A 24,854-nucleotide genomic window follows, 5' to 3' on the forward strand; every position below is an offset into this window, starting at 1 on the left:
TTTTTTCTCTTTTACGTATATCCGAGTGAAACGGCTTCTGAAAAAAGAAAAAATATAGGGCATTTGTGGGTTGTTTCTCCATCGAGAACTTATTGGATCAGTGGAAGTTGGGCATTGTTAACGATATATGTTTCTACTTGTTAGTCACCACAATCTTTATCCAGGCATAACAAGTCTTTGATAGCCCCACCCTTGTGCCCAGATAAGTCGTTTACAAAAACATACTACAATATTACAAGTTTTTCATTTCAATTCCATAGTGACTTTAAGAATAAAAACACTAGAAATAATGACACTATTTCCACCAAACAATCTCTTGCACTTCCTGTAAAATCTCTTATGCACATAATGTCACTTTTTCCTAAACAGACAGCTAAGACACAATCTGGGCAACATAAAAAAACATGTGGCTTCTGTGTATATGGCATCGCTCTGAAGAAACAAAAGAAAGTGTGGCAATGTGTCAAGGTCAGTGAAGCACACTGCTCTATTATTCAACTGCATGCTGGAGCCTAGCCATCATCCAGCATTATTAATACAGGAGAGGCTGATGAAGTTTGCAGTGCTGTACAAGATCATTAAGAAAAGAACACCTGGTGTTGTGGAGGGCCGTCTGGGGACCATCATGTTTTATTAAGCCTTGAAGGGCTCATCTTTGAAGCGGCTCTATGCAGAAGGTGAGTCTCAGATAATGCTTCCAAACAAGGCCAAGATATTTTTCAATAACACCAATCCTGAAACAGACCTCCGCAAACAATCCTGATGAAATGTAAAGCAACCTCAGCCCTCTGCTGTTCTTATTATGGTCCCACGGTGAGCATGTATTGGCCATGGCTTGATAATGACTCCCTGCCCTAGTTAAATGTACATCCTTTTCATATACCTATCCAGACAGGAAGATTTGCATTAGAAAAGATTCATTTATAAAGGCTCTAACCAGAACTGACCTAATTATTAATAAATTCTTCAAGAGGCATTTGGCAGATGGAAATACACAGCAGACATACAGTAGCTTTGAAAAATGTACCATACATTAGTACTGTACATGTTAAATTGTGTAAAAGGTGCTTTAGATAAATAAGATATATCCAAGTTTCACGTTAGATTCAAGTTTCTAGATAGCTTTCCCCAAATAGCACTAAGGGCTCCTTCATATCATACCTAACCCAACAGAACCGTGCCGGAGCACGATTGCCCCCCCCCCACTTCCTATGATCACGTGTTATATTGCACATTATTACAAAAATGCAATTACAGTACAGAACATATACAACGTAATCTGCTTAGTAAATATTTTTAATTCATAATGTATTTGAGCGTACTTCTGTTAAGTTTTAAATGAAAAAGCAAATACTTTAAAAAGCAAAAATTTCATAAGCTCATGTCTCCACCTGCGTAAGAAGCGATGTAATAATATTTTCATAAAATAAAAACAATACTCAATACATGTAGTGGTTTAATATGTTTATTATGGTTTGTTCAAATAACTTACAATGTGTTGAAAGATACTGCTGACTGTGTCAGACCGCGTGAAGCTCGACGTGTCGCCATAAACAAGGCCATTAAAAATTGCCGAAAAAAAATTTCACACCAGAGGGACAGCTGTGACATTTTAAACCAGCCTCTGAAAAGTTAAAAACACAAAGTCTTTGTAAATTCCATGTACAGATACTCGACTGACTTTCCCATTGTAAAGATACTGGTATGTCTGTGCTTTTATATTTGCAAATTGAAGATCCATCACCGCCAATCAACAACACAAAATGATTGAACATATCTTCATATGTCAAGACACTTTTTAATTTCATCCTCACACTGGTTCATACATGGCAGGTGTAGTAAATACTAACTGTTTAAATTATGTTTTATGCGTGCTCCCACTACACTGTTTTCTACCGGCTGGCTATTGAACCGGAAGTCTCGGACCGGAAAGGAAATACGTCACATCACTTACTTCCGCGTTCGAGAAACAGGTGGATATGTCACAATTTTGGCTGTGCTGTGCCATCATCAGCTTATTCAGCTCATGTCTGAGAAAAAGTCACACACAAAATTAAGTTTGAATGAAATTTTACTCTTGCAACCCACCGCGATTAGCTTAAGGTAAGTACACTTTTATATGCTACAGATTTGTTTAATTGCTAACTTGTACCCTACTGAAAAATCTGGTGAGATGGTTTTAACTGGTTTTGCTGGTGTAGCAAGCAGGTCTAGCTGTGTTTTGGTCACTTTTTAAGCTGGTCTAGCTGGACTTAGCTGGATAGGCTGGAAGACCAGCTGATCCACCAGCTTTACCAGCTTTGCCAGGCTGGGAGGACTAGCTTAAACCAGCTACTGCCATCATAAACTAGCTAAAACCAGCTACCAGCTTATGCTGGATTTTTCAGTAGGGTATGTATTTTTTTTATTTCGTTGCTGGTGGAACCGGCAACTCTTGTTACATTGTGTATAGGCGTGAGGTAACTTATGTGTTTTGTTGTCATTGTAGACTGGACTTGTATTGGTCTATTTTTAAATGACTTTGTTCAGTCTGTTTCTCACTTTATAAATGTGCCCCCCCCCATGAAAACAAAATAAATAATTTATAATAAATAAATAAAATTGCTTTGTACAACAGTTTGATGGCACAAGTGTGTAGACAAATCAAGAACAACAACGGAGTGTCTTTAAAAGCCTCTTTTGTGCGATACTACTAGTTTCTGCCATGGATTCCCCTACGCATCATGGCATTGTTTTTGAATAATTCAAAGGCCTGTCGTCAATTATTCCTTACATATACACTTTATATATTAACATCATTAAGCTCTATAAAACATTTCACTGTACATTAGACAAACATGGGGGTATGTTGCAAAAGTACAGATTCATCTCCAACAGCATGAATACAAATTTTTATTTCCTGCAGATATTTTGGCCTTTCATCTAAATCTATCAGTGCCACACATATCTCCAGATACACTGCTAAAAAAGGACAGGAAATTGTGAGATAAGCATGCTATCTGTAAAATGAACATTATTTTGTTCTGGCAAGCAATGGGGAAGAGAGTTGCCCTTTTCTTGTGGTAAATGGGGTGTGAAGTCAACCTAAACCATATTGTGCTGATGCAATCAAACAATGGCAATGTGGTGTGAAATGCAAACGCTCCAAATGACAGTAAATGCAGTCACAAATGACAGTATACTGAAGCTAAAGCAATGATGCATTTAACATGCCACAGCCCTTGATTTCAAGGGTTATTCCTTTTGAAAGTCTCCAGATGCAACTTTTGGGTTGTTTGATAATTTAATTAAGGAAAATTATGGGTGTCTCCAAGATAAGATCATTTACTTATACATTGCATAGAAAAAAAGATGTGACAGTTTTATTACCAAAATTATTTTTTATTAGTTAGTGTTTTTTATAGAACCTTTTATATATCTTAAAATGATAATGCAAAGATAGTATATTTTTTCACACTATAAAAATAATCATGTATCTTAGTAGATTTAAGGAAATAAAATGAGTAAACTATATTTAAATAATTGTTTTATCTTACCAAAATTTGAGTTAAAATAACATAAAAATGTTTTTTAATTAAATCTTCTAAGTTTGTTTTGAATATTAATAATTTTGAGTAATTCTAAATTAACAATATTGTGTAAGTTCAACTTTATTTTATCATGTTTAATCCACTAAAATTTGTAAGAAAGAAGTTAACTTTGTTTTGAAACTACATTAATGATTTTGGTAGACATAACTAACTAGGCTGTGGATTTGAAGTTGTAAAATCCATCAGGTAGAGTCCCCTTATGTTCCACCATATAATTTATAGCATTTTGCACTACATTTCCCATAATCCTTTGTACAATAGCTGTAATTACTCTCACCTGTGTCTCGTTATCATTGTTGGCCCAGGCTTAAATTTAAACTTGAGATGTCTAAAATAGCTCCCTATAGAGGGTATGCACGTGAATGCAGTTACGCCCACTGAGTGGCAAAGATTCTGAGTTTACAGCATTAATGCATAATTAGCATAATGCTAATTAGCATAACATGAAAAACGCGCCTAAGATGGGAAACGTAGTTGTGTGCTCGACTGTGCTCACAGATTCAACAAAAATTTAGAGCGGTCTTTTCCAGACTGCAAAAAAAACACTCAAAGGAGAAGTAAATCAGTAGCAGTAACCATGTGTCAGGTATTTAAAATTTTGGGATAAAAAATCCTATAAAAATACACAAATGAATATTCTTATTCTGTGTAATTGCAAAGTTTTGTCAGTGAGCCTTCATTTAAAAAAATCCATTATGATGAGCCTTGTGTTCTGCAAAAGTTTGATGGTTTAATAGTGTTTGGCAAGACAAAATTACACTGGTTGTTAGGGAAGTTGTTAGGGTCACCGTTAAGGCCAACTAAATTAAATATAAGCTGATAATAGTTTTACTGTTGTTTTTCGCCATTTTGTTTAATGTTTTGCAACTCAACAGGGCGAGCTCCGGCGTGGTCATGTGGAAAAGTGACGGCGTTGCATACCCCTACCTTAACTCTTTCCCCGCCAATGACAAGTTAACTCGTCAATTAAGAGAAAACGCTTCCCTGCCAATGACGAGTATTTCCAGCATTCCACCATAACGTTATAATCCACCAGGTGGCGCTCTTCCGCAACTTATACAACCCTGAAGTAAGGCCTCATGTGAAAGAGAAAGAACTCCATGTATGTTTTAAGGATCGCTCTGCATCTGATCTCTATCAAAAGTCCTTCACAAAAATGTAATTATCTTGGCTTTTTATCACAACTTGTAATTGGCCACCTTAAATACATTTTCTCGTGATTGGATGCATTTTCAAGGCTTAATGAGCTCACCAAACCAATTGTGTGTTCCAATTAATCAGTGCTAAGTAGGTAATGGTATTCAAATCAACAAAATGCCAAGAGTGCCCAAATTTATGCACCTGTCTTATTCCAATGGGATGCATATTGCACATTTTCTGTTAATTTAATACACATTTCACTACTGAAATATTACTGTGTCCTTCAGTTATTTGATAGATCAAAATGAAATTGTTGATTCAAACACCCAAATATGTATAAATGAAAATCATGGAAATTGTCAGGGGTTGCTACATTTTTGCATACAATTGTGAATGTGTCGCCTTCTTTGAAAAACAACATTAAAGTTTTAGGTTTATTTTTATATTCTTCCACAACACCTGCATTGATTAACTGTACTGTAGGCTATGTCGACTCACAAATTTCACAAAACAGTAAGGTAATAAAGCTGATGTTTTAATGTAGATGTGTGTAATGACTTGATTACAAACCATTTTCTGAAACTGTGGTCTATGCAGAACAAAAAGAAACTGAAATAGGTGTTTTTCCACCTCTTTGTCTCATTGGCTCAAATTGAGTGGCGATTGCCAAATGCATTTTTGAGAAGGAAGTCTCTGAGATGCATTTCTCAAGAGGCATTTCTCATTTTGGGAGCGTTTTCAAACTGAAATAGGTGTTAAAAAATAATGATGTATGGTTTGATTGGATGGTTAAAAACGCCTAATCCCAGTTTGAAAACACCCCAAAATAGGGAAACACCCCTTTTTTGTTCCACAGGGACCTATACTTATCAATTTTCCACAGATGATGTCACAGTTTTTCATTGCTATTTGCTTCAAAACTCTTCAATTTTAAGCTTTTCTTGGTTCACCTGATCGTCTTCACTATTAAAGTCTCACGCACACTCTCAGTCACTGTCTGGTCTCATTACTACATACCATTTCTTGAGCGCACTGTTGCTAACTGCCTGACTCATCTTGTGTGGACTGTTATCTTCTGTTGTCGTCATCTGTTGTCTACTGTGAAGTTAAGGAAAGTCTTTATTGTGTCTGTGACTGTCAGGAAGTGTTTGTGTTGGAGTTGCTATCTGTTATCATCATCATTCAATCTGCATACAGCTATATCCATCTAACCTGCCTGTTTTATGTTACATGTTTTAATAAGCATTCGATTGGTTTTACTCCGTTGTCCTCTCAGTCTGTCTATCATAACAATTTGGATCCACTTTGAAGAAATAGGACCAAGCAAAGCAAAATGCAAACCGTGCAATCGAACTCTGGTACGATTCAACCGAACTAAATGAGGCAGGTGTGAAAGTACCCTTACATTCTTCCAAACAGACAGACCATTTCAGCAACAATGTTTCCCCAAATGTAAAACTCTGTTAGAGCAGAGCTGCTGGCAAAAGTTAGAGATACCTCTGACTTCAATTGGTGAGAAATTTAAGGTGAAAACTTTTGAAAGATTACTTTAATTGTTAACACCTAAAGTTTTGTATAATGGTTTACCTTCATTTTATTAAAGTTAATTCTACTATATAGTAAGCAAAAAGCAGTAGGTGAAGGAATAGCATGTCCAAATCCTCAGTATTCATAAAAGGGTAGGCAAGAATTACCGGGATTTTGGACAATTTCTGGCGAGATTCAGATGTACGTATACATATGCCTACTTATCTACTATATAGTATGTCAAAAGAATAGTATGTCTGAATCCTCAGTATTCATAAAAAGAGTAGGCGAGAAATCCCTGGATGCCCTACAGCAGGGCAGTAGTTTACTCATTTATTTGTTCATTTTTTACTCATTTATGACAAGTCATGTGATTGGTGGACAAAAATGAAGCAGGGGCAACACTGTCAAGACCGCAACCTTTTAAAAAACTAATGGCATTAATCCATCCGCATCAATAAAGTGAAAAGTGAAGCTTACAAACCCTCTCGTGCAAGGAAAAGCATGCAATGTGCATTTTAATGTAAAACTATGATGATAATAACAATAGCCATCACCAACTACAATCATGAAAGCCTGCTATTGGCGATATCATCTGTATACTACAGAAATCAATTAAAATCTATTTAAATGTTAAGTTGTAATTTATTTTAACAGTTGTAATTTCAAATTATTACATTACTTTTCTGATTCTTGATTTCTGTGCAGTTCCTTGATCATAAAATCCTTAAAATCCATAATCCATTAATTCATGCACTAATCATTGTTTGACTGAATAACATAATTACTGACATGATAACGTCAACATGGCGGATGATGCCCATACTTAACCAAATTAAGTACCTACTCTGAGAGTATGCAATTTCAGATGCCGCCTTTGTTTTTGGATTGCTTACCCGTGTTTTTGATATCCGCCTGTTAGATTGGCTTATGATTGTTGATTACTCTTTAATAAAGTTTCAATTAGATCTCCACTCTTTGCGTCCTGGTGCAGTTTGTGACAGTAGTTCCCAACTTTATTTGGAGAGTAAATTTTGAAATTTTAAAATAATGTGGTCATGGAGAAATTTGATATGAAGTGGGAGAGCAGCTGTGAGCAAATTTCAGTAATAATAAAATGTCCTTGCACTCACATTCTTTGGACATTCCCACAGCAAAGCACTTCTGCAGGCGACAGTACTGACAACGGTTTCGCGTCACCATGTTGATAATGCAGTTCTTCTCCCGGTGACATGTGTACACCATGTTCTTCTGGATGCTTCTGCGAAAGAAACCCTTCGAAGAGAGAAAATAAAAAAGAGTGAATGAGACCTCAACAAACACAACTGGCATTCTGAGTCTTGTGATTTGGTTTAATGTCTAAATGGCTTGGGACAGACAAGAACATGTAAAGTGACCAACTACTGGTCATTTTGTTTATCATCTCATAGTATATAAGCACTGTGTCTTATCAGCTGTGCTAAAATTTGTTGTCCAAATTTTAGCAGGTAGTTGTACGGCAAAAGGTTACATATTTTCATCTATTCTCTCAGAAAACGTATTGTCCAAAGTAGTGATGTTAACAATTAAGCGTTCTTCGATTAATTGTCAATAAGAATTAAATAGATAAAACTTAACGATGGTCAAATAAGCAAGGTCATCCCCTTGTGTGTGGCGCCTACGCAAAACACATACAGCAGGAAAAAGAAATGAAGCGATCGCGCAAAAGTTGATAACAACAATGCTCGATTCCAAGCACACACTTGGGCTTTTTAACATCATGCGGTACGAGGCTGGCTGCCAATGCAATGAAATGGCATCAGCAGTGGATCTGATAGGGTTTGATACAAAAAATGCAAATACAGTTAGCATACTGAAAGCAGTGACTCTCTAGGAAGCCTGCAAGCTTAGCATAGCAACGCTGCTAACGCTGCTATAGAGGGTATGCAATGACTTCACTTTTCCATGTGACCACGCCGGAGCTCACCCTGTTGAGTGGCAAAACGTTCAACAAAATGGCTGGTTTTCATAGCGGATATATTATTTGCTTAAGTTGAATTTTGTTGGCCTTAACAGTGACCCTAACAACTTGCCAAACAACCAGTAGTCTGTGGACATTGGCATATGGCCAGACATTGCTTTCCCTGACATATATGTTTGTCTTGCCTAACGCTACTAAACTTATCTCACCTTTGTAGAAGACAAGTCTCATCATAATGGATGTTTTCATGGAGTATATTGGTGTATTTTTTATAGGATTTTTTTATCCCAAAATTTTACATATCTATGACTACTGATTTACTACATGGCCACTATGGCTACACTCCTTTAAGTGTTTTTTGCAGTCTGGAAAAAAGACTGCTTCAAATTTTGAATTGTTGAATCTGTTAGCACAGTCGATCGCACGACTATTTTTCCCATTTTAGATGCGTTTTTCATTGTACGCTAATGCTGTTGCTCAGACTTTTTGCCACTCAGTGGGTGTAACCGCAGTCACTTTCACCAAAGGTGAAGTCACGTGCATACCCTCTATACACAGGAAAGGAGAGCAGAGGCCGTTTTTAATTAACATATTTAAATGTAATTTTAAGTTCTGGCTAATAACTGTAAAATGTAAACTGTAACAGTGACTGAACGACTGCAACAAATTTCACAGATCATTTTTGACTGGCTGAGGCGCTGCACACTCAGTCAAGTTGACTGTTGCATGTTTTCTAATGGAAGGTTGCCATCTCCATAATAAAAGCATCTTTGCTGAAAGGATGACCCAGAGGTCTAAGCTGAGGTGACGACGGGAAAAGTGCCCTTTGCATGCTTCATGGATATGATTACAACAACAGTGTATTAACGACCCAAAAATCAAGGTGAACAACTAGAAAAATAACACTTAATGATAATGAAACCTTTATTCTTACATGGACGCATGGATATGCAACTGTTACCAGAGTGCCCATGTGAGGCGGAGTTATAGACGGTGTCTAATAATCATTATATTTCATTACGAGATTAGTTTAAATTGATGATTTTATCAAAACATCAACTACATCCACTCATTTTAGAATCCCATTAACATGTTATTTAGACAATAAAACTTAATTTGTGTGAGGAAGCTGCCATTTTTACGCACACGTTCATGTCATTGATTATATGCCACTGCAGTATAGCCTTAATGCACTATTACAATTAATTTAAACAATCATCGAATATGGGAAATTGCATATATTGACATCCCTTGTCAAAAGTTTTTGTCTTCCAAGTTTTTTGTAGCTTTTTTTAAACAAAATCATACATATTAAATCTCAAATTTTAGTTAATCACTTTCAGAAACGTTTCTCACCCACAAGCTCATTCAACTTTTCACATTTTACATGCAAATTTACACTCAAAGTTTTATTTCTAATTTAAGATCAAACACCTGCTCTCTTCATGCCATCCCCAATATGTTGCTTAAGGATGTTTTAGACTCTGTTCCATCTAACATCATCTCTCTTATAAACTGCAATTTTCTGCAATAAGACTCTGTTCTTTCTTGTTTAAAACATACAGTACGCCTTCTTCATTTGTTGTTTGCTTAAAACAGACCCATTTCAAAATTGCCATTTTTGTCAAGAATTCGGTAAGGCTGTTATAAATCCGTTGTCCCCTTACTTAATTGCAAATTATTTACTGGATTCCTTTCAGTCCGGGTTCAGCACTAAGGATAGCACTGAATCATTGTTAAATGATCTGTTACCGTTTCTGGTTTCAGGGGAATTGTGTTTTTCTGATATTCACAGACTGTAGTGCTGTTTTTTACAGCATTCTTTTAAATTCACTTCAAAACACAGCTTTTCTCATTTGTCTATTCATAAATAAATTTAGATTTATGTTTGCCAGTATGTTACAATCTCCATATGAATGTTGGTAATTGTTTATAGAAAGTCCACTTGTGATTGGATATTACATGTCATAACGCATAACGTTTTTTAAACGTTCAACTTTCAGAATCAACTCTATTCCCCCCACGCGCACACACACACACACACACACACACACACACACACACACACACACACACACACACACACACACACACACAATATCTTATCTATTAATCTAACATTTACATGCCACCTGCTGTAAGTAATATGAGAATAGAAGCAGCTACAGGACAACTACAGCCAAATGAGCAGCAGGACACATGGCTCAGACAGTTCAGGGTTAAAATGATGATGAGGACAAATCAATATCAAGAAGCGATTATGATTTGAAAGATGATGATTTGGAGAAAGACATTGGATCATTGGTGTTAGATAATAATAATAATTATTATTATTGTGCTTGTGCTTTTTCACTTGCTGTATAATGTTTAAGCATAAAAAAGATTTACTTCACTCCAAGTCCACTTTAAGCGAAGGTATTCTGTCTAGCCAATTCTGCCAACTAATTAATGTGGCAATTAGCGGATTTTGACAACAAACTGGTATTTATGAAGGTGTAAGGCTGGAATTAAGCAGATTTGAAGTATTTGAGAAAAAGGGTTAGGTTATACATGCCGAGAGCATTAGGTCAGTGTTATTGGGCTCTATAATACACCCGGCGCAATGCAGCGCAATGCGTGATGCAAGTGTCTTTTGCTAGTTTCGACCCAACGCAATTATCCTTTTCACGTTTAGCACCACGTTGTTTAAATAACAAATGCATATGCGCCCAATGTTGCGCCCATGGGCGTTCTGGTCTGAAAACAAGTGTGTTCAGGCGCATTGTTGGCGTGTTGCTATTTTGAGGCAACTAAAATAGACTACGCCATTGACCAACAAAAACCTGCTCTACAGTCTAAAGTCAATGGCGCAATATGTTTTTGTTATTTAAAGAGCGTGTTAGTAATATGCGCCTAGAAACGGGACGACAACGCGGGTTTGCTTATCACATACATGAATGCGCAGCAGCACAAAAACTATTTTAAATATGAAAAATTAAAGGATTAAAATGTAAAAGATTACTATTGCGTCTCCTGGACATAAATGAAAACCAATTATGAGATGTTAGAAGGCATAAAGAGCTGCTTCACCTGTAGCCTAAGTAAATAAACCCTTTGCTTTAAACAGATGCATCTATTTTTAAATGTTTTTTTAAAAGCTACCCTACGGATTTATTGTATATGATGACTATGTTCCTGTGGATATGGTGAGATGAGAAACATTTTAAGTAATGCTCTTAAAAAAACATGGCGCTGTTCAAGTGCTGAAACTTCGGTTCGATTCGGCTCTCCGCACGTTGGTAAATTCTTTATCTCTTGTTTGTATTTTTAGAGTACAAACCTTTTCTTGCATATTTGCAAATTATTTTATGAGATTACAATGATTATGTAGGCTATCAATACATTTACAGCAATTAAAAGCCTGCTATTTGTACTTCTATGACTGAAAGAAAAAAGCTTTTAAAGGTTTTAATCCAAAAAGGTTTTAATGTTTTGCATCTGAGCACCTCCTAAGTGTTTATCACGTTGTGCGGACCAATTGCCCCCACAAAGATAGGAATACCAGTATTTTTGTGACCTTGTGGGGACAATTTGAGGTCCCCATGAGGAAACAAGCTTATAAATCAAACAGAATGATGTTTATTGAAAATGTGAAGTATCAGAAAGTTCTGGGTTAGGGAATAGAATATACAGTTTGTACAGTATAAAAACCATAACGTTTATGGAATGTCCCCACATAACATGGAAACCTGTGTGTGTGTGTGTGTGTGTGTGTGTGTGTGTGTGTGTGTGCGCGTGGGTAAGGATCTTTAATGATTGTCTAGTCTGTAATGATGTTGAGATAAGTGCAGGTTCACTTCACCTGGTTTATCTATCAACAAAAGTGGTTAACAAAATACTTTACAATGCCTCTCTCTCTCTCTCTCTCTCTCTCTCTCACTCACTCACTCATGTAAACTCTGTCTTAACTGGGATCATTATCCTCCATCTTGTTATCTTAATGGGGTACAGATAGGGTGTCAGGGCTTCTCATTTACAGATTAAAAGAAACGAAAGTGCCACTCATCAATTATTTACCTCCAAGCCTTCTCCACAACTTCTCTTCCTAACTTTATCCTGTGTTATATAGGTAGTATCAACTTTCATTCCTAATCACATAGGCTTTTTTTAATGAGTAATGAAAAGTGAGGAGACACATGAAACGGAAACAAATACAGAAATACAGAATAAACAGAACTATAAAACAGTGAGACAAGAGTTGTAAAGGTTTTGCTGTGTGGTTGCTATGGTGTTCTGATTACTGTGACATTGCTATGTGGCTGCTTGGGTATTTTGGGTGGTTGTTCTGATGTTGCTCTGAGGGACAGAGACTCATTGTTATGCAGTTGCAGTGATCTGGAAGCATGTTGTTATGACATTTCTAGGGTGTTATAGGTGGTGATACAGCTTCCAAGTGGTTGCTTACTGGTTTCCTACTCCAATTACATGGATTAGGTATTGTTTAAATAGCATATCCTTCGATAAGCATAAGCAACAGCACTGCACATCTTAGCAACCAGCACTTATTAAAGAGGGAAAGTTACAGAAAGATGCAAGAACTGGTAAATATTCACTTTCTCTGACTTTTAGCATTTAATTTATGACAGTCTGGAGTTTGTAATAAAGCATTTTTAATTATTAATAACTAATAAATATATAAAAATAGACATTAATAAGTTTAACCCGTGGTGCTAGAAGAAAGCGAAGAAGATTAAAATCCATGTGCGAAAAGGATTATTGTGTAAAATCCCAAAAAGGGCCAGCAAACAAATCCAAGGGGCAAAACCACAATCGTAATCCAAATACAGGCAAATGTTCAGGGCAGGCGGCAAAACAGGCAAAATCCAAAAACAGGCACAGGTTAACAACAGGCAGGTACAAAAACAGGATTCAGGTAAACAGATAACAGAAACAGATAACAGATGAACAGGCAGAACAAGATCACAAACAGGCTGAACATACTATTGTAATAATCAGCGATCACTAACAGGACTGAGGTGGCTTTATATAAAACAAACAGGAAGTGGGAAGTGAAGTGTGACATGATGATATTTCAATATAAAAGCCAGAACAGAACAGGATGTCAAAATAAAAGTCCCAATAACAAAAAACACACAGAACACAAGAAAATACAGAACAAAACCTTACAGAACCCCCCCTTTTAAGGGCGACTCTTGGAGCCCAAACATAATAATAATACAAAGTCAAAAGGTTGGCGGGTGGGTGGGCCAGGGTCATGGGTAGGGTGGCCATTCGTGCCAGTTCTGCCGGACACGTCCCGAACATGTTTTAGGGTTTATTCTCCGGAAGTCGTGTTGCTCAACGGCATACTTCATCAAGGTTTAATATTTCGGGCTTAATTTCAGAAAAGCAACCATTACATTTCAAGGTAAGAATGAAACTACAATGATTGTATGTCTTAAAAGAAATAAATCTTAATTTTCTAATGTATTTTAACTGAAATGTGAGAACCTCGATGACGCATGCGGTCGAGCAACGCGACTTCCGGAGAACGAACCCAAAAACATGTTCGGGACATGTCCGGCGGAACTGGCACGAATGGCCAGCCTAGTCGTGGGGCAGGCTTGGACCTGGGTCATGGGGCAGGCTTGGACCTGGGTCATGGGGCAGGTGTGGTCCTGGTTCATGGGGCAGACGTGAAGCAGGATCAAGGGGCAGACATGGAACTTGGTCATGGGGCAGGAATAGACCAGGATCGTGAGGAAGGCAAGGATCAGAGTACACCTCGGCCTCCACCTCGGTGTCCTCTGTCTCCTTCCTGTGTCCAGGTACTACGCCCCCCCAAAAAAACTTGGGAAAGCTTCCACTGACCAGGGTGGCGATAGTCTTGATGGTGAACCAGACGACTCAGGTGAATCAGGTGAACCAGACGACTCAGGTGAATCAGGTGAATCAGGTGAACCAGACACTCATGAATGCAGGTGCCAGAATGGTGGTAGCCATCTCAAAAACAGGTGCAGGCAACATGACAGCCATTTTAGGTGCAGAGACAGGCATAGTGGTGGCCATTTTAGAAACAGACATGGTGGCGGCCATTTTAGGGACAGGCATGGTGGGGGCCATTTTAGGGACAGGCATGGCTTGGACAGGCTTGGGCAAAACAGGCATGGCTTCTGCTGGGTTTTGTGAGGTGGTTGTGGTTGAGCTGTAGTGTTCCTCATCTACAGCTCCTACGGTGAAGGGAGAAACACTCAACAAAAGAGCATGGTAAATATACATTTCTAAAGTCCAGTGTGGTGTATGGAGTGGCATAGAACAGGATATGGTGCAGTTTAGTCCACAATAGAAAATGTCTTTCAAAAATGAATCTTTAAAGTTCACCTGATATGAGAGTTCACAAAACTCTTCAACAAACTCCTCAATATGCCTGTTACCTTGGCGAAGACCTACTAGTTGATCCACTGGATCCATATTGCTGGCTGGGAAATTACGAACCTGATTATTCTGTAATGGGTGGTGCTTGAAGAAAGCGAAGGAGATTAGAATCCATGTGCGAAAAGGATTATTGTGTAAAATCCCAAAAAGGTCCAGCAAACAAATCCAAGGGGCAAATCCACAATCGTAATTCAAATACAGGCAAATGTTCAGGGCAGGCGGCAAAACAGGCAAAATCCAAAAACAGGCACAGGTCAACAACAGGCAGGTACAAAAACAGGATTCAGGTAAACGGGTAACAAAAACAGATAACAGATGAGGAGGCTACTGATGGTCGCTTTCAAAGCACTGCTTCATGAGGCTTCGAACCCTTTACAAATCTTTTGTTTCGAATCATTGGTTCGGAGCTTGTTTCAAATTTGGCCAAGTCACGTGATTTCACCAAACAAGGCTTCGAGACGTCATTACTGTTTCGAAACGTTTCGAAACTCCGTTGGTTCACCACTAGGGGGTGTTGATTTCAAAGTGAATCCATGAACCAGTATGTGATATCCTGCCAGATTTGACTATATAAACAGCAAGCAAAGGCAAGATGTTGTGGGTTATAGAGTTGGTGGATGAAATTGTTAATTTGGCATTTGATAGCGATTGTGAAATGAGTGGAATTAAAATACCAAGACCAATTGTCTGGGATCACTTTGAGAGTTTGGAGAACAATATTGTGAGATGTTGTGTGATCAACACCTGACATACCACAATAACACCTCATCAATGTTGAGGCACTTGCGCTCCAAACATCCAGATGAAGCTGATGGACACAAATCCGGTGAAATATCTGGCACATCCAGGAGAGGTGAAATATCTGGCACATCCAAACAAAGTATGTATAGAATCTGTCACACCAAACTATCTGTGCTTGTTGTCAAATGTGTGTGTTTGTGGGGGACTTTAAAACCTAAAAACAAACCCCCAGTTTCAGAGACAAACAACTGAAAAAACTTAAGACAGATATTAAAATATGCCAGTGCTATTGTTGATTAATTCACACTCCAGTAATGTCTAAGGCATGTTTATTGAAGTTGCTTAAACATCTTAATGTTACCAAGGCCTAGAACAGGCTTCAACAAAGCCTTGGCTGATACCAGGCACATGTATATGAATAAATGACAAAGTTTAAATATAGCTGCAAGCAGCAATGGCGGGCCCTCGCACGTTTTTTTACCGCTACACGGTGCGTCCAAGAAAACGATGCACGGTGGGCAAAGGCATCAAGTGGGTAAAATATCAGTGGGCTATTTAATGTCGTTTCTGAACCATTTGGGGACTGTAGGTAAAAGAAACCCCACATTTTAGACAAACAGGGGCACTAGTGAGCCACTTAAGAGACACGCCTTTATCTGACCTTTTTGTGCACACTTAACAGCCGAAAACTCTGATGTGTGTGCCAAATTTAAAGTTCAACTTAGCACGCCAAGAGCCTTAAACATGCCTGAAATTAAAGTAAAGTTTGATGCGTTGCAATGGGAACAGCGTTCGAGATGTCAAAAATTCCTTCGCAATTTATCATCTACAATGTCTTTGCATTATGTTGACCACTTCTGGAGTCAATCACATTATTTCCTCAGGAGGAGTATTTAAAAGTTAACTGTGTGCAACTGAAAGGCTTAAAAAATGCCTTTAAAATGAAAGTAAAGTTTGACGCGTTGCCATGGGAACAGCGTTCGAGATATCAAAAATCCCTTCGCAATTTATCATCTACAATGTCTCGGCATTATGTTGACCACTTTTGGTGTCAATCGCATGAATATCCTAGAAGGAGTATTTAAAAGAACATCGCATGGAACTGTAAAAAAAAATCCACTTTTGTGAATGACATACTTCCTGGCGCCTGGTGGTGGCGCTATACCCATGAGTCACAATAGGCACATCAATGCGATCGGAATCTTCAGACGAACAAACACCCCGCGTGTCATCACAATAAGACATTTTTTGCCTTAGATATAAGACACTTCCTGTTTCTCTGATTTCGCCATGACTTTGTCACTTCGCCATGGCAGAACCGTTCGAGATATCAAAAATCCCTTCGCAATTTAGCAAGTCCAATGTCTCGACATCATGTTCACCACGTTTGGTGTCATTTGCATGAATCCTCTAGGAGGAGTATTTAAAAGTTCACTGCATGCATTTTTTAAACAATCCAAAATGGCCGACTTCCTGTTGGGCGGAGCTAAAATGTTAGGGGGCGAAAGTTGTTCAGGTCGATGAGATCTATATGCGTACCAACTTTCATACATGTGCGTACATGTTTGCCTGATCTGTGCCCCAATGTTTGTTTTAGCATTACAGGGGGCGCTACAGAGCCCCCCTGCCACGCCCGTGTTTCAGCCTTTGCCCAGACCTGATGGCCGACGACTCTGACGTCTGTGCCAAATTTCAAGAGTTTTCGAGTATGTTTAGGCACCCAAAGTGCCCAAAAATGTTAAAAAAAAAAAAAAATAATAATAATAATAATAAAAATAAAAATAATAATTCGAGCAAAAACAATAGGGCTTCGCACCTTTCGGTGCAGGCCATTCTGGCCTGCTCCTCGGTGCTCGGGCCCTAAATAATGAATTTTTATTTTTCAATTTTCCAGCAAGGCAAAGGGACATTGATGAGGTTCTGGTGGACATGATTGTGAAGGATTCCCAGCCATTTTTTTATGGTGGAGGACGAGGGCTTCAGGGCTTTTGTGCAGAAACTGGATCCAACATATGTGCGTCCATCAAGGCATGGGCTGAAGGACATGGTTGCTGCAAGGTATAAAGTGACAAAAGAGAAGGTGGTGGAGGAAGTCAAAAGCGCAAACACTGTGAATCTTACATCTGACATGTGGACATCAATAAATACGGGGGCATACCTTGCAGTAACATACCATTATATCAATGAAGAGAAGTTGTGTAGTGTTGTGCTGGGAGTTTTGAAGTTTCCTGAAACCCACACAGCAGAGCACATCAAAGCAGCAAAGTCCATTTTGCTAGAGTCCTGGGGAATAAGAGACAAAGTGACATGTCTCGTCACAGACCATGCCTCGAACATGACACTGTGTGCTAATCTGCTTCAGATTAGACATATTCCTTGCTTTGCACACACCTTAAATCTGGTTGTAAAAAATGCCCTGTCTCAAACAGCAGATCTTAGTGCCATTCGAGATCACTGCAGAAGAGTTGTTACCTTCTTTACATGCAGCACCAATGTCACTGAGAAACTGTCTGCAATTCAGCAGCAGATGGGCAGACCGAAGAAGAAACTGATTCAAGAGGTGGAAACAAGGTGGAACAGCACATTTTTCATGCTCCGAAGAATATATGAAGAACGTGAAGCAGTTGGTGCTGCTCTAACATCCTTGAACACCAATGTGACACCCTTGAACAGTGGACAGTTTGAAGCAATCGCACAGTGTCTTCAAGCCCTTTCAGCCTTTAACCATGCCACAGTTGAGCTCTCTGCCGAGAAAGTGGTCACAGCTTCAAAAATTATACCCATCGTCAGAATGCTGTTTTATAAAATAAACGAGAAGGCATAGAAACTTTCATCAACAACAGCAATAGAGCTCACAAACAACTTGATAAAAAAACTCAAGAAACGTTTTGGAACAGTGGAATCCTTGAGGACCTTGGCTAAGGCTACACTTTTGGATCCCAGATTCAAAACTGTTGTGTTTGGCTGTGCAGCCAATGCTGACGCTGCAGTCAAGGACTGCATTGCTGAATGCAGTGCAGTGATGCGCAAAACATCATCGGCTCCACCACCTGGGTCACCTCAGCCATCAACTTCAGCTGCAGCCACTTCAGCAGAAGGACAGGAAGACAGAGAGAACCTATGGGAACTCTTGGACAATAAGATACAGGAAACACAAAAGGTCCATAGTGTCACTGCTGATGCAACAGTTGAAGTACAGCGATATTTAAATACACCATACATGAACAGAACAAGTGATCCACTGGAGTTTTGGTCAAAACATCAAACTTTCTTCCCTCATCTCTGTCAGCTTGCCAAAAAATACCTCTCAATACCAGCTACATCTGTGCCATGTGAAAGAGTTTTTTCCAAAGCTGGAGAAGTTCTGCGCAAAAAAAGGGTTGGAGATTTAGTGCTAAAACACTACAACAACTTCTGTTCTTATATAAAAATTCATAATGTAATTTTTGCATTGGTCTTGTGTTTATTTTTGTCACACTTCCATTTTTTAAAACACAACTTCATGTTTATCTTACTGTCCAAGAGTCCCCATAGTGTTCATCTCCATTCAGTTCACTTTGACTTTGCATGTGTTTTATAGGCAGCTTTGATGACAAACACATGTGAGTATAATTAAAAAGGTGTAGTAAAAGTAATTGCAGGTAAATTGTCTAATTAACAAAATACCCTAACTAAGGGGCTGTCCACACGGAGACGCGTATCACTGTATACGTATAAATTTGTTATCGTATTGGCGTTTCATCCACACGGATCCGGCGTTTTGGGAGACTGAATCCGCTATTTTTTTAAACCGGGTCCTAAAGTGGATAAATCTGAAACCGACACCCTTGCGGTTTCGTCTGTACAGCCAATTCGTATATTTTATGAAGCAAAAACGTCATCACATCACGTGTCGGAAGCGTCACACGTAACAGCAACAACAATAACAGCGGACTACGTGATTGTGTTCGTGCTACAGAAGCTACTAAAGCCTACTAGCTTTATTACAGCAAAATCTATTGCTTCTATGCAATTGTGGTGACCATCAAGCGATAATGGACAACACCATACGTTGGTTATGCGCATGCTCAAAGTCTTCTTCTCCGTGTATAGCATATATCTGTGGCAGAATTACAGCGCCCCATACTGGTCCGGCATATATACTATACCGCTTTCAGTCGGTTTTTAGTGGTTTTGTGTTTACAGATAATTTTTTTAGAGCAAGGAAAAAAAATGATCGGATAGGGAATGCACCGGCTTCGTGTATTTAATGACTTGAAAAATATTTTGACAATACTACACTGTTGTGAACATATTTACAATAGTTTGCCAAATGTGTCATTATGTTTGGGCCTAGATTTTAGTGTTTACACTAATTTGACCAGCAGGTGTCGCCAGCGTGTGCGGTGTTTCGAACGCTTCAAAAAACTGAATCAATTTGAGAAGCAATTGGTTCAATTGATTCGAAGCTTCGAAAAGCTTCGTTTCTCCCATCACTAGAGGAGGCAGAACAAGATCACAAACAGGCAGGACATACTATTGTAATAATCAGCGATCACTAAGAGGACTGAGGTGGCTTTATATAAAACAAACAGGAAGTGGGAAGTGAAGTGTGACATGATGATACTTCAAAATAAAAGCTTACTATGTTTTAATCTAATTAATAATAATATTATTAAAGGTGCAATTTGTAAGATATTTGCAGTAAAATATCCAAAAACCACTAGGCCAGTGTTATATATTTTGTCCAACTGATTACTACCAATATCTGTAATGGTTTCAACTACTTGTAAATCATGAGAAAATTGCCATTCAAAACATTGACACAGGGCAGGTCAGTCTCCTGTCAATGACGTTAATATCCACGAGACCCTTTGTTACCGCCTTTACTGACGTAAAAAGCACATGACAACAGTGTCGGGTACAAATGCGGAAGTACCCAAGAAGAGTTTGGAACAAGACGAGGAAAAGAATGAGGATTAATATAGGTGTTGCATTATCTGGATGGAGAGAGCTTCACGACAACATTTAACCAGACAGAGATGCTGATCTTGCTTGTGTTTTACACGACAGGTGAGTTGTTTTGATTTGTAACCCTTCAAAAATCGTATGCTATCATATCGATCACAACATTAGTGTGTAGATTGTAATCAGTGCGTCTTCCCGCGGACGATATAATGCACATTAAGTATTGTACAGCAACAAGACACTTACTTATAGAGTAGACTTTGGTACTGTACAGTCTATCATAATTTTACATCATAACCACACAATAAGATTTGTACTGTCAATACATTGTGTGAAAAATAATTTTAGATTGTAAGTTTGAAGACTTAATTCTGTGCTGTGTTAACACACGAATTTGGACTCATACTGTAACATCTATGACTAACAATTTCGTTTTAAACATCAAATATAACATTTTATATTGGAATAAAACAATGTCATTAAACGCAACATTTATAAGACTTAATTAACTTATCCGTCAACGTGATTTCTCGTTCGCGTCTGATTAATGGCCATCAGCGGTTGAGTTAAAGACTACAAATCCCATAATTCCGGCTGCTTCAGAGCGTCATTAATCATCGTCATTTGTTGATATTGCTGTTTTGGCGCCATCTAGTGGCGAATTTTACGTATTCCATCTTTAATATAATATAAAAATAATCTATATTCCAAAAACACAAAATTTATGTGCAGTTTACCAACTTTTACATATAGGATTATTATCAAGCTGCTGTAATGGTGGATCTATCGGATGTGTGTTTTTCAGATGTGTCTTCACCTCTGAGTGTAGGGCTGTGGAAAAGGCTCGGACTTGTGCATCCTGGATACCCCTGGTCAACTTCACACCAAAATCGAGGCACCACCAGCGAATGGTGTATTGTTAATGTCTTGTTACACTAGGTGCATCTGAAACAGTGTCTATGTCATAAACATTGCTTGGGTCCGACATTAGAACCAAAGTGTCAGGCCAGCTGGGTGACAGTAAGGTGGCATAGTCGTAAGAAAATGCAGTGCCACTATCATTTCAATCAGGTTCTCCACACTCAGGAGCACACCATTTGAGACACCTGTAACAAGTGCCCTGGTTATAGGTGATTCTATTTTATGGAATGTGGAAATAGAGGCACCAGCCACCATTGTTGAATGTGAACCAGTATATTCTGACATTAGATTTAAACTAAAAGTGCTGGCTAATGTTAAACATAAATATTACTGGACCTTATTGTAGCCTTTGACACAATAGATCATAAAATTCTCCTGAATACACTAAAAAATGTTGGCATTAGTGGTCAGGCGTTAGCCTGGTACAGTATAGGTCCTATCTAACTGACCATTATCACTTTATGTAAATGAAAAAAAGTCATGTTACTCTAAATTTTAATATGGCATGCCACAGGGATCAGTTCTAGGCCCTATTTTCTTCTTGATAAACATGCTTCCTTAAGGAAACATTATTAAGAAACATAACATCAAATTTCATTGTTATGCTGATGATACACAGCTTTACATTTCCTCAGAACCTGGCAAAACCCATCAGTTTTCTAGGCTAACAGACTGTGTCAACGATATCAGAAAGTGAATTGCAAACAATTGCCTTCTCCTTAACTCAAATAATACAGAGTATTATTGTATTTAGGGGTGGGCGATAAACCGGTAGACATAATTAACCGGTAGAAATTTGTCAAACGGTAGAGATTTTGGACTATCGTTTCTATCGAGGTTACGTGCCCACGTCACGCTCTTGTGCACGTGGTCGCGAAAACCTAATGTTTATACACGTATTTAAGCACTGCAGTTTTAAAACAAGTTATTTTAAGCCATTGAAACACAGACAACAGATCTGTATGCGTGCGTGCTTTCTGTGTGTCAGGAGCGGACAAGTCGCGCAACCGCTGCTCTTTCTGTCTGTGAGGATCGCGAGGATCCTCATTAAGCTCATGAGCATTTTTCCCGTTTTATTGTCCTTAAATACACATATGCCTCAAAATACCCGTCTTTGCGAGCATCCTCATAAACACGACCAGTTAGGTCTTAAGAGAAAGTAAACAGCTAAAAGAGAAAGCGCATGTGTAAAGGCCCGGGTATACTTTTTTTCTGCGTCCGGCTCGCGTGCACGCGTCCGCGCAGCTTTCCGAGTATAGTCCCCGCGGCTACACGCGGATGGCCGCGTTCGACACTATATGCAATACAAATGATTTCTTATTCAAATTATTAGTCTAACAGGCTGTCAGGGCAGCACTGATTTGGAGACATTTACAGTACATTAAAACATTAGGATAGGTGAAGAAAAGTAACTGATCCACCATTGCAAACACAGTTTAGAACAAACAAGAAGACAACAAAGAACAGGAATCAAACAAAAATGCTTCAGGGCTTTCTGTTCTTGGAAGAAGTAAAAGTTAAAGAAGAAAAACGATAGTGTGTGTGCAAATGCTGTCTATTTCCTTTGTATAATTGTTTATTGTGGAGTGCCCTGTCTAAATAGTTTCACGCGCATGCGCTGTTGTACGCGGACTGTACGCGCACTGTCCGCGCGGTCTCAAATTTTGGGCTGCACGCGGACGGTCCGCGCGGCCGGCCGCGGACCCTCTTGATGACGAAAATGACGTCATGCGGACGGCGCGCGTACGCGGACGTCCCTAGTATACTTTCGGCTTAACAGTGTATTGGGTCCGGACTTTGCTCTTAAAGGGGAAGTTACCTAATTTTGCTCCTGTCTGTCACTAGTGTTAATCAAACAGCATTGAGAGAAAATCTCTCACTGCTCCTGATTAAATCACTTTTCTACCTTAAATAAAAATATATATAGGCCTATACATACATGCATAATTATTTATTATCATTCTTATATCATTGACTGTTTATCTTCAGAGAGCTTGAGTTTTGTTTGTTTTTATCTTCTTTCTATGCTTGTATATGTTTTTTTTTTGTGAGAATTATGAACATTTCTATGGTATTAAAGATTTAAACCTTATTAAAACATAAAAAAACTCTACCGTGATACATATCGTTATCATGATATAAAATTAATCCTATCGTGATAGAAGATTTTGGTCATATCGCCCACCCCTAATTGTATTATTATAATAGTACTGATTATTAAACCACATAGCTCCAAACTAAATATGGCAGTATACAACATCTCTATATATAGTTGCACTGTTGTTTTGTCTTCTGCAGTCAACCTATAGGTGGGTGTTGGATTTGAATCCACCAAGAAAGTTGGCTATTTTTTGTTAAATGTGAATTTTGATAATTGCATGTAGTTTTACTTACTTTATATCTCCAAAGAGTTTTTAGTTTTATCAGATTTATAAAAGAAAACTCATCTCTAGCGATTGGTTCCGGAAAAGCATGAAATCCCAGAGGCGTCCAGCAGGAGGAGCAGGTCACGAGCAAGCAACACACAAACATTATTCCACTATATCTGGATAACTTATGATTCACTACATGTTTGTGTCGTTTGCCAACCAAAGACAGACATTTGATGCAGTTTTACTTAACGCCTGCAACTCATCGCTTGGTTGGGACTGCCCCATTTCAACAAAAGTTAGCATTAAACAAATACACACTCAAAACTCTGCTGCTACCTCAGATAAACATACAATATCTAGGGGTGCACCGAAATTTCGGTCGCCGAAAATTTTGGCCGGAAATGGCATTATCGGTTTCGGGCCGAAATAAAAATCCAACCGAAAATGAATGTCAACCGCGCCCCTCCCATCTGTGCGCTAGCGCTTGGGTTTCACTCACGGTGATCAGTCGTCACACACCCCTTCCCTTCGTGCTCAAGCAGGTTTCACTCACGGTCGAGCTGTTTGCACTCGTCTGCAAAGATTAAGCATGTCTTGATGTGTAAACTTTAGAGAGAGTCGTGCTAATGTGTCTCAAACTGTAATCCATTAACATACATTTGGCGAATAAAGCAACGAAACCCAGTGTAACATTTTTATGTGGAGCGACTGTTGCGCTGTTTGGATTCACTCTCCGTCTCTTTGTGTGTGCGCGTATAAGTGCCCTCAATAGTGCACATACGAGAGAGACGCGTTTAAAAAAAACAAGCAAACATAAAATCTCTCTGTTATTGACAGGGCACATATAAACAAAATGATCTCCACAGTATTCTTTTTCTAATGAAAACATTTGTTTATGTCTTAAGTGTATGTATAGATTACAGTCAGATTAACCTACTTAAGTCTGTGTCATTAATGTTAATCAAACAAACCATGACAAAGAGACAAATAGCTCTAAAAAAATAATAATATATTTAATTTATTGTGTTATGATTCATTTAATTTGATTTCTGTACCTAATGCTAATTTCAGACCTTATTAATGTACAACTTTGTTTTGTTTTTTTTAGAAATGTTTGCAATTTCTTTATTGTTTGTTAGATTTTTCCCACCCGCTTTTTGCTGATCCGAAAAATAATTTGATCTGTGCCTCAAAAACTGTAATGTGATCCGAACTGTGAGTTTTTGGATCTGTCACACACCC

At 38.4% G+C, this 24,854-nt stretch overlaps 1 protein-coding gene and 2 long non-coding RNA genes across 4 annotated transcripts in view; all 3 read right to left on the reverse strand.

The window, feature by feature from the left end:
* LOC129455254 (retinoic acid receptor beta) overlaps positions 1-24,854 on the reverse strand; it is a 76,334-nt gene that overhangs the window by 26,001 nt on the left and 25,479 nt on the right. The window contains exon 3 of the mRNA XM_055219927.2: positions 7,391-7,532. Coding sequence (XP_055075902.2) covers positions 7,391-7,532 — 142 coding nt within the window. The remainder of the gene's footprint in view (positions 1-7,390; positions 7,533-24,854) is intronic.
* LOC129455255 (uncharacterized) lies at positions 17,234-19,323 on the reverse strand. Of its 2 annotated transcripts, XR_008648298.2 has the most exons (3): positions 18,677-19,323; positions 17,531-17,655; positions 17,234-17,423 (listed from the first exon to the last, which is right to left on the reverse strand). It is a non-coding gene; the product is annotated as an uncharacterized lncRNA (long non-coding RNA). The 2 variants fall into 2 exon arrangements; XR_012359624.1 differs by having other exon boundaries at positions 17,531-19,323.
* On the reverse strand, positions 22,867-23,437 carry LOC141351382 (uncharacterized). The gene is made up of 2 exons (XR_012359625.1): positions 23,340-23,437; positions 22,867-23,262 (listed from the first exon to the last, which is right to left on the reverse strand). It is a non-coding gene; the product is annotated as an uncharacterized lncRNA (long non-coding RNA).

Source organism: Misgurnus anguillicaudatus, chromosome 20, assembly GCF_027580225.2.
Source record: "Misgurnus anguillicaudatus chromosome 20, ASM2758022v2, whole genome shotgun sequence".
NCBI classification, from domain to species: Eukaryota; Metazoa; Chordata; class Actinopteri; order Cypriniformes; family Cobitidae; genus Misgurnus; species Misgurnus anguillicaudatus.